This window comes from Chaetodon trifascialis, chromosome 6 (assembly GCF_039877785.1).
Source record: "Chaetodon trifascialis isolate fChaTrf1 chromosome 6, fChaTrf1.hap1, whole genome shotgun sequence".
NCBI lineage: Eukaryota > Metazoa > Chordata > Actinopteri > Chaetodontiformes > Chaetodontidae > Chaetodon > Chaetodon trifascialis.
This window is the reverse complement of record NC_092061.1, coordinates 2,376,634-2,396,407: the sequence shown is the minus strand read 5'-3', so window position 1 is coordinate 2,396,407 and position 19,774 is coordinate 2,376,634. Positions and strand designations below refer to the sequence as shown.

General features: G+C 45.7%; 1 protein-coding gene across 1 annotated transcript; it reads right to left on the bottom strand.

Annotated features, from left to right (window-relative positions):
* Positions 1-6,753: 6,753 nt before the first annotated feature.
* On the bottom strand, positions 6,754-19,326 carry zbtb34 (zinc finger and BTB domain containing 34). Its single transcript, XM_070964929.1, has 2 exons — positions 19,058-19,326; positions 6,754-13,362 (listed from the first exon to the last, which is right to left on the bottom strand). Exons 1-2 carry the CDS (start codon positions 19,073-19,075, stop codon positions 11,803-11,805), a joined length of 1,578 nt encoding a protein of 525 aa, XP_070821030.1. The 5' UTR covers positions 19,076-19,326; the 3' UTR covers positions 6,754-11,802.
* Between the last annotated feature and the right edge of the window lie 448 nt (positions 19,327-19,774).

Sequence of the window (19,774 nt, the reverse complement as noted above, 5' to 3'; positions counted from 1 at the left end):
CATGCAAGATCACCACCTGACCGATGGTGACGGAGTGCTGGTCCCTGGGCGCGGGCTCAGTGTTGCCTGGCAGCTGGCAGCCCACCGCTCCTGGTCTGCCGCGGAGGATCGACAGATCGAGGATGGGTCAAATGCGGAAAAAAGTAATTTCACGGAAAGCATGGCGTGTAGTGCAACTAACACCTGTGTGATGTGATTAATAAAGTACGTTTCCTCTTCTTCTTTCTTCTTCTTCTTCTTCTAAACTCCACCATTTAACTTCATAAGAGTCATCATAAAGTGTAACTCATGTTCATATCATTTCTCTCTCGTTTTGTTGTAATGCAGATCTCCCTCCTGCTCTCTGGCATCTCTCTCATGAGAACATGCACAGACGACGAGCCACTGTTATCGTGACTCTTCTGCACTTTTGTGTATAACTTTGATTTAACACGTTAGTTTGGATCCAATCTAATCCTTTAAAGTCACACAACAACGCAAACAAACTCACCGATGGAGGCAGCAGCAGACAGGTAAAATTCCTGTTTTTATCAATGGAGTCTGGAGTGATGTAAGAGCTGTTTTTGGCTAAACAAAAAGGATCTTACTCTTTAACAAAAAGGGTCTACCCTTTCCATAACGAATAAAACAGTTAGAACAACCATCTGTTAAACAAACACTTTCAGTGGACGTACATTGATGCTGCACTTGGCCCTAAAGATTACTACTGCACCAAAACCAAAGCTTTTTGTACCCTTTAGTCATTTTCACATCAGAATATGTAAAAGAACGCAGGCTTTAAAATACCTGACTCACCCTTTAAGGGCTTCTGTGATCACAAAGACTAAATTGCATAAAAAACATGCCGTCTCAAACACAGTGTTTGTGTATAGAGTCAGCACACCAGAGACTGACAAATGAAAGGTGACAGGCTCGTAAAACTAATGCATCCAGCAGTCGCCTCCACCGACAGCAGAAACCACCTTTACTTTACTATGTGTCAATGAGATTTCCAAAGACAGCTGGAGACGGAGCCAAAGTGACTTTACGCTGGACTCGACCAAGACGTCCTGTGAGCAGCCTCGAGAGCAGGAAGGTTTGGACGGTTCGGAGCATCTGAAGTCAATCAGCATGAGTTCCTGTGACTGACAATCGTCTGAGGAGACCAAGCAAAAGCAAAGCGAAACGTGACGTGTGTGTTTAAGTTCCCTCGCTTCGAATAAAACCTAATTTGCCATGTTAGCATGTTGTGCTGCCAGAGTGGAGATGGATGCTTACGAGACAGAAGCCAAAACACTTGTCCTACATTAAACCGACAAAACGCTGGCAGCTAAAGCTGTCTCATAAGTCAAAAGCTAAAAAGCTTTCTTCCCCATGACAAAGAGGATTTGGATGGGACAAAGGAAGACATTCATCACTGCGACGCTCACTCCCGCCAGCTGCTTTAGTAAAGATCGATGAGACAGTAAAACACACCTTGTCCTAAATCCTTCTGTGTTCTCAGACAGGACAATAGGTTTTTACAGCAATTACGTCTCAAAACCAGTTTAAGTCTGTTATGTCAATCAGCCTAATCGTGGTAAAACAGAAGACGATGTTTCATCGTCTCCATAAACAGAAAGGACAGACTCTTTGGATGCCGTGTACGTCTGAGGACTCACCACGATGGAAAAGCTTCAGTAAGGGTGGCCTGTGCGGCCCCCACTCCTCAACCGACATGGAAAACCAGGAGCTGACACAGTGCTCACTCAGCACAGAGACGACCGCATTTCCTGAGGCTTCAAACCTGAACCTTCAGGCTGGCTTGCATTGTTGTTTCACATCTGTGAAAGTCCACGTCCTTGAACTTTTAACAGAAGCCTTTTTCTCTTTCCCGTGCTCCCATGAACCCTCCTCACTCCACCTTTTCACTGAATGCAGTCGTACAAGGCCGAACCGCTGCCCAGCTGTGTCATCAGGGACTCTAACCGCTCACATTTCACGCTGTCGCTGCAGAACGTCGACGTCCCCGAAGAGACGAGACCACCTGACACGAGAAGCGTCACGCTGCGGGTACTTTAACCAGAGTCTGATTGAAATATGACTCACCATTTTAGTGGGAAAGGGAATTTTTGACAATTTTTTCATTCCACTGAAAAAAAATCTGAAAGTGATGATGATGTGATTTTTGCTGGAGAATCTGATTTGCAGGCACCACACGCCTCATCCACGATGGGATGCTGTTTTATGAAGAAGCTGCAGCTCCTGTGGTTTGGATTTTGCACTCGGCCGTGATGCAGTATGACTAATATTTTGATTATCTGTTCATCCACGCGCAGAACTTCTGATGAATTGTTAATCGCTGTTTAAAACCATGATAACATCAGTGCACTGAAGGTGTTCAGGATGTGTTAAATGCTTTCACAGCAGCAGCAGCCGTGAACGACGGTCACGCTAAAATCTTTTCATGCACAACTGTGAAATAAAATTAAATAATTCTGATTATCATGGAGTGGGAGAATATTTGCACAGAATCCTTCCTCTAACAGTAACTGTGAAGTGTCTGCAAAGTGAGTCCACATCCATCTTCCTGTCATCTCCTTTCCCTCTCTCCATCCTCTCCCTCCCTGTGATCGCTCCATCTTCTTGTCATAACGTACCACAGACTAAAGACACACTGAGGAACCGCAGCTATGCTTTCGTTTCGGAGTCTGGATCTCGTCTCTGTCACATCCTAATGGAGAATTCCACCGAGGTGACACAAGCCCGACTTCAGCGCCGTCACTGTCGCGCTGCAAGTCAGCAAAAACACGACTGTGTGGAACAGCAAATAGAGAGATCCAAGAAAAGGCGGCAATAAAAGGTAACCGACGTCTTTTTCCAAGTCATTTATTCAAACCACTCCTCATCGCTGCTGTAAAATTATTGTGATGCATGTGGGAGTTATTAAGAAAAGCTTAAAAATAGAAATGTGGAATAATGTGGTGAAGCTTCTCTTCGGGAGAATAATCACTTCATTGTTTATTACTTGGAGAGTGGAACTGTTGAATCGGGGTTTTTTTCCATCTTCCAGCAGCTTTGCATCTGAACTGATCTCCAACTGTGGAGATGTGCAGATTTCTTATAGCTTTGCAGCCTGAGATCTGACCTCTGTTTCATGTCCTTCCAAAACGTCTGCGAGGCCCCTGCAGGGAAGGCGCAGGAAGTCTCTCAGTGATGGACGGGAGGAATTTTCCTCAGCACAATGGAAATTTATTTTGTTTTACTGTCCAGTGTTGCAGTATATCACCGCTTCGGCTTTGCTGACATCGTGACCGTTAGAACAAAAGACCAAAATCTCTCACAGTTAATGAAATACACTTCACCCTTCAGACATGGACGGCAATACTTCAATTTGGTACATTTCACATTTTTTCCATGTGCAGGCCGTGACCAGAAAGAGCCAAGCTCTGTTCGCTCTGCATGTTTCATCCAACAGCTCTTTTTTATCAATAAGTGCACACACACGCAGAGCCCCACATACGAACATCGCTCCTATCCGGCACTACTTCTATTAAAAAGACAATGTGAGGTCATGAACTGTGACCAGCTTGTTGCACAAAGCTGACACTTTAATGCAGATACGGATTACCACCATGTACCAATATGTAAAACAGTAACATCAGATGCATCAAAAACGAATCTCTCTGCTGATGAACTGCTACCACACTGCTGCTGCTGCACGCTCCATAAGAAACAAGCTGCGGTCTTCAGGCTCAACACAGAAACAACACGGAGAGCCTCGAACGCGTTGCTCGACTGTGAGTCTGGATCGCCTCCAGCCCAGCACACTGACTCGGTTTTAATAAAGGAAAATATGAACAACATGAAAAGGCTCATATTGGGAAAAGGAGCGGTTTTGAAGAATCTGACAGATGTTCCTGATGCTCCGGGTTTTGGTTAATGTCGTGCCAGCCAAGACACACGAACGCCAGCTTTCCTCATCCAGGTAAGGTCTGTGAGTGAAGGTGCTGCAGTGCTTATCAGCTCACTTTAAGATAAGAGCTGCAAGTAGTTTAATAAAACACAGGGATTAGAAAGGATGGTGGCGTCTTAGAAATGACTGTTTTTTAATTAAAGCATTGGAAACGTACTGCAGCTGAAAGGTTTGTTTTTTAACCATTTCATTACTGCGCCGTGTTTTTCTTCTTGACATGAAGCAACACAGATTTGATTTGTTATTCTGAGTAAAAACCTCCTTAACAACAACAAAATCTGACTCGTTTAAATTTAGAGCACACTAACATTCACTTCAGCCGAATGCTGTAATTTGCTGTTTGACTCTAGCTGGAGTAGAAACAGACAGATGAGTCCAAGGAAAGTGTCCTGTACAGACATAAAGTCTGAATATAAAGCAGACCCAGAGCTGAACGGTCTTTAATCCCAGCACATCATCACAGAATGCAGCTGCAGGTCATTCACTCTTCAATCATTTTCCTAACTGAAAACCTCATCTTGTCCCAGCTGACTTCAGCTCTCAGGTAAGCCTGCAGTGTCCCTGCCATCTGCGGAGTGGACAGGTGTGTCTAACAGCATTAACAATCGCTCTGCTGCGTTCAGGTGTCGCAGTAAGTCGTGACAGCCAGCTAGCGCGCAGAATAGCAGGTCAGCTGGTGTTTTATCACGCACACCTGCATGTTTACTGCGCTGCTGTGCCCCAAAGAGCCGCCTGGACACAATATCATGAACACCTGCGGCACAGCCTGGGATTTGTAGTCCCGCGCAGCCCGCCAAGAGTTCACCCACATTAACTACTTCAGCTGCTAATGTCTGAATGTGAAATCCTCCAACAGCAAAGGCCGAACCACGGCAGCAGGCCGGAGGCTCATTCAGCGTTCGCAGCAGCCCAGCTGTTAGCCGCTGCTTACCTGCCACAGGTGTTCGCGTTGTCAAACACGTTAAACAAGCCAACCGCGTCCAGCCGCACGCGAAGCGGACGAGCAGGTAAATTCAGCCACTAAAACATAACAACATCCAGCTGACAGAGGTGCTTCCTCACCTGCTCTGCGGCTCAGTCTGCCGGGTCCTGCTGGCGCTCACACGCGGCCCACTGTGCGCCCTGAGGCCGCGCGCCGGCGCACTGTGGCGCTTTGTGTGTCAGGCCACGGGTCAAAGGTTAACTTCCCTAAATTGACACTTTATGTTTTTCCTATTAAGTGATTTAACACTGTGATGGTTGAGTGAGAACCACAGCTGTCAGCTGGAGAAGTAATTCCTCCAGGCTTAAGGAAACCTGGTAACCACAGGATGGTGAGTTCATCTTGTGTAGGTGGGACCTCTCACCTGTTTTCCTCTTCTTCCTCATGAGTGACACTCATTCCTCTCAGAGTCCGTGTAACGAGGCAGTATTATCTCTTTCAGAGCAGTGAGGCAACAACATCATGATAAATATTAGCGTTTGGAAGTGCCAGCCGGAGCCGGAGGGGCAGCCAGAGCCGCCTCCACCTCAGCCCTGTTTCAATAATGACAAAAAACAGAGATTTTAAAGCTCCTCAGAGGGACAGTTTAGCTTTAACATGACGGAGAGGGGCAAATAAACGCAGCACTCACATAAGAGCCTGCTGCTATAAGGCAGAAATGAGCCTTTGTGAAGCGTTTGGAGTTTGAGGATGAGACACCAAACAGCATCAACACAAAGCTAATGGTGACCCTCAGAGGACGAATGTGTGAAACAGCTATGTCTCTCACTTTTTTACTCCAGTCCAGCTGGTGGAGTTACTGTCACAGAGCCACAGCACATCAAACCCGCAGAATGCAGTTAAACAGGCAGTGTGGAAACAGGGCTACCTCGGCCTTCCTGGCCTTGTTTTCTGCGGTTCTTCTTAATTCTCATATTCCACTGAACAGAGCAATTTAGCCTATTATTTTAGGATCACGTGTCTGTGCAGCCACATAATGCTGTCATTTAAACAATTCATCCAGTTTATTAGGATTTTCAGCACTGAGTGGCCTCATTCACGTCACGTGCTGCCAAGCGTTGTTATTTACTGAGATGATCACCAACATTTCAGAGGCACAACGCTGAAAATCTTCCCAGTGAAGACTGCAGCCTGAAAACACAGATGCTAACTATTTCAGAGCTGCACAGCTTGGTTTATTAGCTGCCTCGTGGTCTTACTTTTGTAAAACCCACATACAGCAGTAACACTATGGGAGGCTGCTGCACAGCTGTGCCACTTTGTGAATATATTCCTCCCATTGGACGCATTTTTTAACACAGCAGGGACAGAAGCAATAACACTGCTGAGGATTATGCAGAGAATCTGACAGGACATCCAGCAGGAAAAGGAGCCTGTTTGGTGATAAATTCATTTTATCACCAGCCGTCTTGAGACTGAAGCGATTTATGGTTTTATTCTCTGCAGCTTGGCCCGGGTGACGTGTGTGAATGGCCTATTTTCCAGCACAAGAGGAAAGTGTCTTTTCAGACATCTGGTTTGCTAATTATTCTCCAACAAAACGCAAATAATTTTCACACCAGCGGCCGATCACTGCCTCACAGCTGCTGGGATTAGATGAAGTGAAGCAGCCTGGTTTCAGCTCAGAGGGTCTGCAGTGGGTCAAGGTGTTTGTTGTTCTGTGGCGCCCTCTGGAGGCTCCACATGGCACGTGCATCAGGTGCTTTCATGAAGGTTTACTGCAGCGTCACGTGACTCGTGTTTTTCTTCCCCGTCACTCCAAACGCTCTGACTGACTTTCACGCACATGTAAACACACAAACTGCTCTTTGAGACACACAAAAGACAAATCGGAGCCAAATCAGCGTCTTTATTTTACAAACGCATTATTCTATTGACATTTTTATATAATAAAAAAGCAATTTACAAGCTTAAGAACCAAAATGAAGCAGCACAGAATGATTATGAGTAAAATATATAATTTGAATAAATATATTTTATTTCATGCTATAAAATAAATTCATAAATGGCAATAGATACAACATCAGCTCTAGCTAGCTTCATTTACTTCATAGTTGTACAAAACAGTAGAGTTCTGAGGTTCACAGTTGGGTTGTGAGGTTGTGTGTAGAGTGGACAAAAACAGGAGTCGGGGCGTCTCTGCCGCCATGCTTGGGCTCATGGTCTCCGGCGCCCCTCGGGCCTCAGCTCTGTGGAAAATATGGGCTCATTGAGACCTTGAGGCAGAATGTTTGGGAACCACTGACTGAGGACTTGTTTCCCCACCTGAAGAGAAGTGCACAATTATACTATGGACATAAGATGTATGTCCAATGAGACCACTTTTAACACTATAAACCCTGAGTTCTAAGTTTTTTTTGCCTTGTCACCAAATACATATGAGCCAGAGACGTGATAGTGCAGAGTCGAGGGAGTTGTAAAGGAAAAGGAGCCACAGCTGGACTAGAAACTTCCCCTCTGATCCTGAACAACTACAACTACAGTCTCAGCGCCCGAGGAGCCGAAGGAGACCGGTGAACCTCGCCGTGACGGCAGACCGCCCGCTCCGAAACAGTGGCTATACAGCCCAAAAAAATCCCTTTCATTGTTGGACACAGCTGGAGGTGCAGCTCTGAACAGTGCCACTGAGTTCGATGACCACACGCTCAGTTCTTGGGTTGCAGTTTACTGACTACCACTGGATTCTGATGAGCATCTCAACAGTAAGCAACACCACTTTTTCATTTATATAGACGCTGTTGTTGTTGTTTTTTTTTCTGAAGAGGAAGTCAACCTGTCCAAAGTTTCAGAAAATATATAAAAAATAAATCAATATCAAATTGTCCTGGTCCTACTTCAATTCAACAGCTCCCTGACATTCGCTTTGTTTGTGACAGGCCAATATTTCGATAGGCTTGATGATCCCAATACACCACTTTTAAAAAGGTTATTGCTTCTTTTTTCATAATACACAGTGGACAGAAACTGACAGAAAAGCTATGGAAGACTTAAGATTTTTCTAAGCCTGTATCAGTGTTTGTAAACTACCTGAAGTGAGTTTATTATAAAAAGAATAGGACGAGCTGCAATTTCAAAAAGTAGTCTGACAGCCTTCCCTGTAAACACTTCCTTTTGATTACTTGTGGCCCATAATGCATCTCCCGTTCCTCTCCGAGGTGTGGAACTAAGAGCTGACGAGTGTGTGTCAAGTTCAGTTGGCTCGGTAGGTGTGTACTATCACATAAGTACTCAGAATTAATGAAAAGCGTTGAGATAATCCCCCTCCGTTCGCCTGCGATGACCACACCGACAGGTTTACTCGTTTGATTGGAAAAAGAAATCAAGTCTAAAAGCACCGTTTCAGGGGAAAGGTCCCGACCAAAGTGATTACAGCGGAGACAAACTGGACTCCCCGGATGGAATTGGTTTTTACGATCAATCAGGAACTGTAAGTGCACAATCGATGACACAAATACGAGAAAACTCAAGCTAAAAAATTATCCATTGGCAATTTTATACAATTTCGTGGTTGAGCGACGTGCAATTAAGCTACAGTATACGAGGGTAAGCTTGTTTTCCTCCACAAATACTCCGTTTGTAATCTGCTAAATACCCGAGCAGCTGTTCCCCCGCCAGACGCTCCGACAGAGTGGAGAGGAAGTAGATTTGTGTTTCTCATGCGTCGCCTTCCGTCGTTAAAACGCCTAAAAACTACGGTGTGCTGCCAAGATTGTCCTCAGTGGTGAGAGGAGGGACGCAGTACGGCCTCTGGGCGAGGGGCAGCGGTCGGCCTCATCTGATTGTAATCGACTGCTACAAAATCAGTTCAATCTTAAAGTCAGGTTTCCGTCGCGTGACGAAAGTGAATCAAATGGTGAAAAGCAAAAACAAGGGGGCGGGGGTGGGGGGGGGGACAACAACATGGACAAGAATGACAGGATTTCAGCTCTACTCATTCTTGGCACCACTCGACAATAAATGACGTGGCCATATTGTCTCCTAATCTCTGTGTTCGATCCTTAAAAAACGAAAGAGGCACAGGAATCCAAGTGCCCGGATCTACAACGTAAAGCTTGTGGCAAGGCACTAAGTTTAAGATGCCACTTTTAGTGAAGAGTTCTCTTTTTTTGTTGACATTGGCTTTAAACGATTACGATACCTATTGCACAACTTTTATATCGTCAGCTTCCGTATGGCTTAATATATGATGTCGTCTGTGACGTCACGGCTGGACGTCGTCTTAGCAAATTGTTCAAATTATACACAAGTGATTGTTAGAAACAGGGAAACGTACATTCCTTTTCAACGAACTAGTCCTACGTTAAACTAAGAGCCTTTTCTTCTCAATGAGCATTCAATTAACGCAACGCAGTCAAAACCGACTGGTAAAAATCACCTATTAGTCTTTGGTGTGAACTCTTGGCACGAAATCGTTCTAGCCGTTTGTACCCATTACTCAAAAAACATGGCCGACATTAATGCAGCAGGGTTCCTCCTTTTCTCTGGGTGAAGGGCGAGAATCATCGTATGCAGACTCAAATTAGCTCGCGACCGATTTCTCTGACGAGCTGTCAGACCTGCGCGTCACGTCCGCGGCCGACAGAAATAACCTCGAAGTGGTAAACATTCATCTAAAAGGTATCGTACGGGTTGACCGGCTGTGGGTGATGATGAAGTGTTTGTCATGAATCCTTAGATGCAAAGCTAGCTATACCGATTTTTGCAAAATTCCCTAAAGTTTGGTTTGCTATCTGGACCGTCAATGAGCGAAGACGCAGACAGCACATTCAGTGGAATAAAAAGAGCGCGCTCTCCACGTAACATTACACATAAGCAATAAAACACAATATTCTCGCACCAAAGTCACACAAAGTAGAAAATTATATGAAAAGTGTGAAATAATCTAACTCAACTCATCGACGCAAACTCAGCTGGACCAGATGGGACGAGAACAAGCGTATAGCAGGTGCTCCTCTAAAAAGGCATTAAACAGCTGGATGGCAGATAAGAAAGTAGGATAGCACGAAAAGGGACCACCCAGCTGAGCTTTAAATGAGCTAAATATGATAACCAATCAGGCCTTCTAAGTGCCTTATATGCATTTACTGTGAATGCAGATTATTTTAAGTCACAATGGAAATTAAACCAAGTCTCTATATACTAACACCACCCCATCCCTGATCCCCATGGTTCAAACAGTATAGATAAAATACAATGCTGCCATATGCACGGCTTGGAGCCAATAGTATTCATGTGATTGCAGAGTCTCATCAAAATTCACAAAAAAAAAAAATAAAAAAATCACCGCTGTGATGAAGCAAGTCCTTCTCTGCCGCGGCTGCACCAGAATTAAGACAGAAACCAGCACATCTGATCAACGGGACAGCCCCCGTCCCACCCACTAACTCTGCAAAGTGCATCAATACTTTGGATCACCGCTTAGCTCCGACAACCTTCGCCTCTCAGCCTTAACCCAGCATGTGTCAACGCCACACAGTCGCACTGACCAACGAGCGACACATGCTCCAAGCCCGCACTCGACCCGCACCGATGCAGAGAGCAGAGGTCGCGGCCCGGCTGTCCCATCGAAAGGAAACAAACCGCGAGCTCGTTCAGATAATGGAAGAAAAACCAGGTCAGAATGGCTGAGATTCCTTTGTTCTTTCTGTTTGCATATTATTCAGACTAGCACACTGCGCGGATGACGTGAACACATCAGGGCTGTTCCTGCTGTGCTGAGTGGACGACCGGCGCTCCCGACACCGAGCGCTAACCTAGAAGCCTACGTCAGGACAAAACCATTTACACGCACGATAACTCAGCATAAGTCTGCAGTCAGAGTATAGAGGAGTACAAATGACTTCACTGCATGGACGTAATTCACCCATTACATGGATGACGGCGTGTGAGAGCACGCCATTGGCCGACAGAGCGAGATCTCCAGTAGTGATGAGAAGATTAAAAAGTGTTTTGTGGAACAAACATCGTAAGACAGCAAAATCATATCTTGAAAGTATACAGGGCCATTTTCTTACTCTATTCTCCCCCTCGCTGAAAACAAACGTAGAAGAAAGCTAGCAAACGTAATGCACTCCTAACATAGCACCTTCTTAATCATCAATTTAACCTGGCTGACCGTGAAACATTTGATGAGGACTTTGTCCCGAATCCATACAATCAGCAAGGAATATTTCCCCTAAGTATCAAGGCTTTGTGTTGAGGATATTCTTTACAGGGTTTGGCAATAAGATACTGTACATAAAACCTAAAAACGGATTTCAAAACGGTGACCACGTGTGTGTGTGTGTGTGTGTGTGTGTGTGTGTGTGTGTGTGTGTGTGTGTGTGTGTGTGTGCCTGGTAGGTTCTTGGCTATGAGGTAGAACCTGGTGAGTTTCATTGAAGTTAAAATACTGTCTGTTATGAGTATGTAGTTGCATCATGAGGTATTGAACGGATATGTCACACGAAGCTTTGCACTGGCAGAAAAATCATTCCTTGTGAGTAAGTGACCTCCTGTGGCCACATGTGCAAAAACAGGTCAGGTAAAAAGGTGATATGACTAGCATCTTACCAGAGCTTTCACATTATCAATTATTGCAACATGCCTATATAACTCTGTAAATATGTTTTAAAAAACATGGAAAGATAAAAAGAGAAATCAATCAGGGGGTCTTGATTATTGTGACCGCCTCAAAAATAGTAAGTTGTTACTCCCTTTGCTTGAAAGAATCAAATTTCTATAAAGCACCCATTTGCTCTCTGCATTCAACATCTAGCTTTCACAAAAATGACAGAAACCCTTGATGCAAGAAATGTCCATAGTGGAGGGAGCTGATTCAAAGAGAAAAAAAGTCCTTTAAGTTGAGTTAAACATTTCTTAAAGCTTCCTTAACCTGAAGCAGGACCTAAAAATCACATCTTGATGCTTGAGCCTCCTCTGGACTGCATTTTGAACTCTCCTCCATTTCGTTGGCTGGTGCCTCTTCTGCATATTGCGCCTCGAAGGCCATCCCCTCAGACGTCTCCTCCTGGTCCTTCTGACCTGAGCTTCCCTCCGTCCTCTCTGGAGAGTCCACGTGATTGCTGCCCTCTGACGCTCCCATGTGCTTCTTCCTCAGGTGCTGGTTAAGGGTGCCCTGAAAGGGGAAGCATTTGCCACAGATCTGACAGTGGAAGGGCTTGTTGTCCGTGTGGCCACGGATGTGGTACTCCAGCTGGTCTTTTCTCGTGTACTTCTTGCCGCAGAACTTACACACGAATGGGGTGATTCCCATGTGCAGGCGCATGTGGCGATCCAGGCTCCCTTTCTGGTTGAAGGTCTTTCCGCAGTAGATGCAAATGAGTCTCTCGCTGTAGGGGTACCACTGGCTCCGCAGGCTGCGCTCCCGCACGTCGTTCTCCAGACCCGTGGGTCCCACAGCCGCTTCGCCGTCGTCTGAGCCCGGTTTGATGTGACTCAGCACCCCCGCTGGGATGGCCAAGGGGCGCTTGGCCCTGGCTCGCCCACCCCTGAAGCCGCTGAGTATGGAGCGGGAAGGACTGGAGCTGCTCAGGTTGACGAAGCACGGGGAGGACAGCCCTGAGTAAGAGTAGGTAGCGGACTGGATGACAGGACCGTAAGAACCCACGCTGACAGCCAGCACCTGCTCTCCATCTACCAGCTCCGTGTGGTAGCCGTCATCGCCGGCTGAGGAGCTATCTGAGTAGGTGGGCCTGTCGGTCTTCTCTATCTTCACATGCACGTCTGTTACTTGCCCATCTTTGCCGATCAGTTCCACTTGCTCCGTTTCTCCCTCCATGGGAGCGTCGTGCTCTGACACGCTATCGCTGCTGCCTCGGTCCGACTGGCCCTCCTCCGGCTGCCGCACGCGGCCCAGGCCTTTTCCCACCAGCTCAAAGCGCGCTTCGTGTCCTGCCTGACTCTGCCGGGAGTAGTAAGGGGGGGAGATCTGGGTGGGGTTTACAAAGAGGTTGCTGTCATTGACCCCGTTGTGGCTGGTCTGTGAGTCGTCCTTCTCTGGGCTGCAGACGCTCACTGGGATGCTGATCTTGGAGTGGATGCTCTCCAGGATTTGGGTACACTTGTCAATGATGGCCTGCATCTGCAGAAAGCTGGCAGCGGTGAGGAAACTGATGATATCCTTGAGCTGCAGGGACATGTGACCCGTGTAGCAGAACGCGAGAAGCTGCTCGAACACCTCGGGGCTTTTGATGACCGAGATGGAAAGGCCACTCATGGTGCTCAGAGCCGAGTGGTCACGGAAGTAGGGTGAACTAGCTGCCAGCACGGCCTTGTGGGCTCGAAACGGCTGGCCCTGAATGTGAACAATGATGTCACACAGCTTCCCTTGCAGCCGCAGCTCGTTGAGCTGGGTCAGAACAGTGTTGCTGAACTCCGGCACATCAAACTCGATGTAGCTGCCGTCGTCCATTTCTTGGATATGTTTCTCCAGTTTGCCGACAGCCTGACGGAAAAAGGGAGAAAGCCAGAAGGAAACATTAGATTTGAAAACATGACATTTGCAACGCGTTGCAGCACTTTTATATTTCCCCGTTTAACAAAAAGCTGTTGTGCTGTAAAGTATATGCACACCAGAGACGGAGGCTGTTTGAGATAAGTCACTGTGTACAGAAGTGAGCTAAAAGAAACACCACTGCCTGCACTGCAGCAGACGCAGCACTTCACAGGCCACGTCTACGAGAGCTGAATAGATTTTGTTGTATTTGTTGTTCTTATCTTCAGATACAGGGCTAAGTAATATGATAATGTAGGCTTTGAGACAATATAAAAATCCCTTCTATACTGCTGGCTCCATGTCGCCTGCTCCTGTCGTGACACTCATGCTGATGAACTTTCCACAGAAACGTACAATCCAATATGGCACACGTTATATAATATTTTGCATTTACTCCTCCTACCACCTTTGTCCTTGATAATAAAGTCTATTGTTCAGCAGTAAAAAATCTCTAACGACCAAATTTAAGGGATCCTCTAATGTTCGCTCATGCATGTGTGTAAAATATGAATATTGACTGCTGTGTCAGATTTTCCCATATGTTGATACTGGCCTCCGCCTCAGTAATGGTCAGGCTCTATTGTTCAGGAGGGCGTTTCTGCTATCCGGTAATTACTGTTTTTCTTTTTTCTTTTTATTACCGGGAAAAATCTGTTCAGGTCCAACATATTTAAATCTCACAGATCATAACGGCCAGTGAAAATGACTGCAGAGTTAAATGAAAATATTCTGGCTCCACACGCCGCTTTCCCCGCTGCGTCTGTGATGTCCGCCCTCCCCCTCGCTCCTCTCCCGACATCTTCACATCTAACTCAGAGAATTGAGTTTGTTTCAACCAAACCAGGGCTGGTGGAGATTGGTGGAGCAGTGGAAAGGTGAGCCAAGAAGGTTTTGGTGAGTTTTCTTTTGTTTCTTACGAGTTTGTGCTAAAATAACCGATTCTGTGAATGGAGTCTGGTGGCTTTGGTGAGAGCGATAAAGCGAAGCTTCCTGGTTAAACAAAGACAGACGGCACAGCTGGACACCCAAAACTAATTTTGTTGTGAATCTATACTCAGAAAATGACCAACATGATTTGCATATAACATGCACTGATTTAATAAATAGCTCCAGTTTTTATAATGGGTCCATAGCGCCGCAAAGAGAGTGCTGAAAACATTGTTGGATGGCACCATGTTAACAGAATAAAGTGCAATAATTAGAGGACGTGCGAGAACAAAGAAGACGACACGAGCAAAAGAAAAAATTCAGGATTTGAAAATTCACTTCTGCATACTTCATCCTTGATTTGTTGTTAATTAACTTAATTTTCTCTCAATTATTCATCACAGCTGTCATCGCTAAACACGAAATCGCGAGGAAAGTCGATGAAACGATTGCGAGTGATTGGAAATGAGGCACCAGCGTCACACGTACACTGATTTTGGTGAAGTGTAACAGGCATACAGGTGGGAAGCCATAGAAGTGTACATCCTGCATTTGGCAGAGAAAGCAGACGATCTGGTTCTGCCTGGGAGGTGAGCAAGCACTAAGCTTCCTTGAAAGGTCTCTAAGTCTTTCTTCAAGGCTTCTGTGATACAGTTGCACAAACAAGCGGCGGTAATGACACCAACACACGCTGTTGGAGCTGGCCAATTGTGGGCGTCGCCGGCTGATCTGCTCATTCTCACCTGTGCCTTTCTCTGCATTGAGGTGTTTCCCAGCATACAAGCATTCAGCTTTCCTGAAACACACTTCCCTACATGAAAGGAGCTGCCCCATCAGAAGTGGCATGGTAGCCTTACACAACAATATATGGACTTAACCGGGCTGATAAAATATTAACAGGCGTAGCCCTGCCCTCTCAGCAGAACTAGTCAAACCACACTGTGGAAACTGTAACATGAAATTATATTGTCCCGGCTGTGTGGCTTTTATGCACGCAAATACTTCCGTATTGCAAAACCTTAGCATATATCAGTTCTCCAGCTTAACCCTCCTCTCCCCCGACTCCATCTGCCCTTCTCCCCTCTCTCCCGCTGCACCTCCTCCTCTCCCTCCCTACCCCTCGCTAGCAATTCAGCATGATCTGCGCATCGAGTCTCTGTCAGCACTTTCGGAACATAAACACTTTCCCCCGTTGCCAAAGCTTGCCAAGACACCTGTCCAACAAACCATATGCCGTCGTCCTGGCGCAGAGGAGGGAAAGATGGAGCAAAGCACAACCCTAAGAAGGTGTACATTATTCTCAGTTGCCCATAACACAACATGTTCATACAGTAAAACGTATCAGTGACGACCGCCAGCAGCATGCACGCTGAATGGAGCCAAGTTGAAGGGAAGCCAAAGAATGCATGCTCAGTAGTTGAGATCCACATGCTGGGTGAGGATCACATGCTCGACTCACGTGGGAAAAAAAGGAAAATGTTTAAACTCAGCTCAAAAATTCCATCTGCAGCTCTAGTTCCCCGCTTGTTAATAAACCTTTTAGACACAGCTGCTTCGTGTGGGAGGCTTTAAAGGATGCTGAGCACATTGTGACCATCAGGTCAGCATAACTGTGGTGGTACGATATCACCTAAAGTCTCTAAACGTTAGCATGTCGCTCACAAAAAGGAGAGAAATGAAAAAAAAAAAAAAACATTTGAAGAAAAATCAAAGTCAGCATGCAGGCATTGTGTGCTTTCTTCAACATCAGCAGCATTTCACCTACTTTGAAAAACAGCTTGTGGGGCAAACCAGACCCGGCTCAGAAGTGCTTCACAAGCAAAGGTTGGGAGAGCAATTTAAAAGAGATAATGAAAAACAAGATAAAAATAGAGTAGATAGTGAGCGAAGTAAAGGTATGATGTGAGAGTAACGCGCTCTGTGGAAACGGCTGAGGCTCAGTGGGAGCTCGGTATGCAGGGTTAAATATTGTATGCGTAGCCTCTGGGTGTGTTCTCTGAGTAAATGAGTGGAAAACAAGAAAACGCTCATCTTTCATTTCTGCCTACTCACGCGCTGATCAGATGAAAACACAAAAGATCTTTTCCAACAACATACTCATTCAGTGCAGTCAGTCTGCCGTGATCTTAGGGCTGCGCTTTAAGACCAAAATCCCATATCTCCATATAAACCAACGCATATCCAGATAACAATACATGTCAGATCATATAGTTTATAGAAAAAGGAAAGGCCTAATTCTTATTACATTTCACTACTTTCTCCTTTTCAGAAAGACTCTTTCGTTCTGTGTCACGTTCCATATTTGTTCGTGTTGCCTTCACGCAAACTTCCTGCCTACAACCACGACGTGTTGAAGAACAAAGCGCCGTTCAAATACCAAAAAAAGTACTGCCACGAAGAGCGTGCTCTGCAACACAATCAAACCATTTTTAGCATTGTTTGTTATATATATTTATTGTCATAGCCCCTATTTGATCGCATAATCAAGTTCTCCTTGGTGATGTAAAGAAAAATCCACAAGGACAGCCTTTCCCATTTCCAACATCTGCATTCACTGCAAGCGACTGATGCATTCAGACGAGAGTAACTAGTTGAAAGGGAGCCTAGTTCATCCACGACAGTACTCTCTGTCCTTCCCTCCTGCAGCAGGTTTCATGCCTATTGTTGGCGTCAGTCTTGACAAATTTACCACATCTAGTTGCGGCATGGAGGGTGCTTTTAATGACCAGCTCTAATTAGCTAGGATATCATCCTGGTACATTGTCTTCTCACTTCGAGCTACCCCGCAGCGATTCCACTGGTGCAATTACAGTTGGCAGTCATACATTTGACGCAATGCCCTTAAAACAGGTTTTATTACCGCCAAATGATCAGGTTTTGCTTAAGGTAGAAATGAGCTCAACCAACGCAGCCGTTGTTTGCTGCTGACAGGCAGGAAAACGCCTGTAAATGTCGACATGTAGTGTCTGTTCTGCTGTCATCTTCCCAAAATGATCACGCTAGTAAGCAAGTAAATACAACACCAATTTAACTTTTCACTTTGTGATTTAGAAAACAGCAAGTACAACTACGTCTGTTTCAATAATCATGAGCCCACAACAAAACTTCAGAGTTTGCCAGCAATATCAGGGGAAATCATGCGCTAACTGCTTCGGACAGATCTGCTAAAATCGATAACCTCTGACCCTGCCACAGCTATTCTGAATTTCCAGATTACCAGGATAAGCCCTCCCAGTCCTGTTTCACCAGACATGACTTTCTGCATCCAGCCTCTATATGCCTTGCACAATCGCTCATTTCTGCAGGCGGTTCAAACCACTTCAGTTTTACTGCTTATCCCAAACAGAAGCGGGATAATAAGAAATAGAGTTGAATGGGTGCAAAGCCATAATGCCTGCTCATGCAAAATTCCTAATTGTTCTGGCTCCTATCTGTTCTGACATGCCCTGTAGTTATTGTATTTAGACTGGTTTCACACGCAGTTGTCCAGGAATAACAGGCTGCTGGTTTCAAAGGGGGCTTTTAACGCAGCAGAACATTTCAGGGACATTTCAGAGTAAATGTGAGTCAGTGGAGTACACAGTCCGGGTGGCCTGGTTGAACCCACCTATAACTGAAACTAACTTGCCATGTCACTGCACTTTGTCCTTTACTGTAATCACATACAATTACTTTACAGCTACACCGATTGTTACCAATGAACGCTGTCAATACTGGAGCCTTTAACTAAACAGGATGTCCCACAAAAACCACCGAAGGCAACAGTCCTGGTTCGGTTCCGACACCATGAATGCACTCGGGCCTCATGCCAGTGGTGTGAAATTAAGGCAAGTCTGGTGAATTATTGCAAGTCTTCGCTACACGTTTAAAGCGTTAACTTGTTCACCAGCAGTCACGGTTACCCGTGTTAGCTTCATTGTGAATGAACACCGGGGTAACGTTACATTAGCATGTAACGTACTGTTGATCCCATCGTTCATACGTACAGTGTCGAAACATCGGGGAGCAAATGTGCGGGGTCTCAAACTTTGCTGCTAACCGTTCTGTTAGTAGTTAGTTAGCAATTGATGGGGCGGTCTACCTTGCGGTGCAGCTAACGTTAGCGTTAGCTTGACCGTCATAGCTACCTGCTTTTTTAAAATGTCTCCATTATTTCTCATTTCAACGGTTACTTGTAGCCAGGTTAACGTTAGTTTTAAAAAATGCAGCGGCTCACAGGGCCTAACCACCCAACTATCAGGCAGCACACAAGCGACGGCTAACTAACGTTAGCTATATGGCTAGCCTACAATCGAGCAATCATTTCAGAAAAATGCGTAACTTTCACACAGACTTCTCTCTGTCTCGGGTAGTGGATTGTCTTGCGGTTTGGTCACGCTTTTCCTGACTGTACAAAAGCATGACAGCATTATATGGTACAGTAGCTAGCGTTAAACTGCAACGTCGAATGCGGGTACAAACTATGTCGGCTGTCATATGAAATAGCTATTATGCTAGCTAGCTCATGCTAACAGCTAGCGCTAGCTTGCTGGCAGCCATTCCGTGTAGTAGCGACCAGTGCTAAGTAGCGGCTAACGCTAGCTAGCATTTGGTTGCTAACGCACGGTGACGGGCAATTATTTCCCCATTACTTTCACCGTAAGAGCAAAGACGCGCCGACATTACAAACGCATTACGGTCTCCGCTCCAAGCCAAAGTGGAAGTCCACGAAACTCACCGTCTTCCAGATTAGCATTGAACGTTGTCCATTCCCCTCAGTAGTTCGCTAACACTACAGCCAGGCCTCCCCCCCTCTCCAGTCCAGATGTGTCAGACAGTTGCTGCTGCAATTTTTGCATCAACAGGAAGTGTTCTTTTGGCTCTTTGCATTCATTCTATCGGTGTGTTTTGCAGCAGCCCCTCCCTTGCTCATGTCAGTATTGTGTACTGACACATCACGTTCTTCACACAAGACGCGATGCTGGAGTATCCCACAGTCGGTCTCCAAATTGTTTTCAGTAGATAACGTGACTGTACTCATACTCTTATCTACTGACTACACCCAAGCCATAGAAGTATTCATAGGTCAGTTTCATCTGCTTTCACTTTGCAGCACTGACAGTGGGAGGGAACACTAAATCTAAGTGTATTTAGTGCACTTGGTCTGTTCTGTTAATGCTGTACTTAGTGTAACACTATAGTTTCTTCATTTAAATCGGAAATGACATTGCTCCCTATCTTTCCAGCTGTGCATAGGTGCAGCCAACCCGACGCCCACCCCCACTGGAAACCTCTCCGTGGTTTTAATGGTGAAACCTGATTTTATTTATTTTCCTTCGGGCCATTTAACCCACTAACCAATGATGCATTGGACTGTCAGAACCTGAACTGTGGTATTGCAGTACTTGAAGAACACATTTGTGTCACTGTCACAGCTTCAGAGGCGTTACTCAAC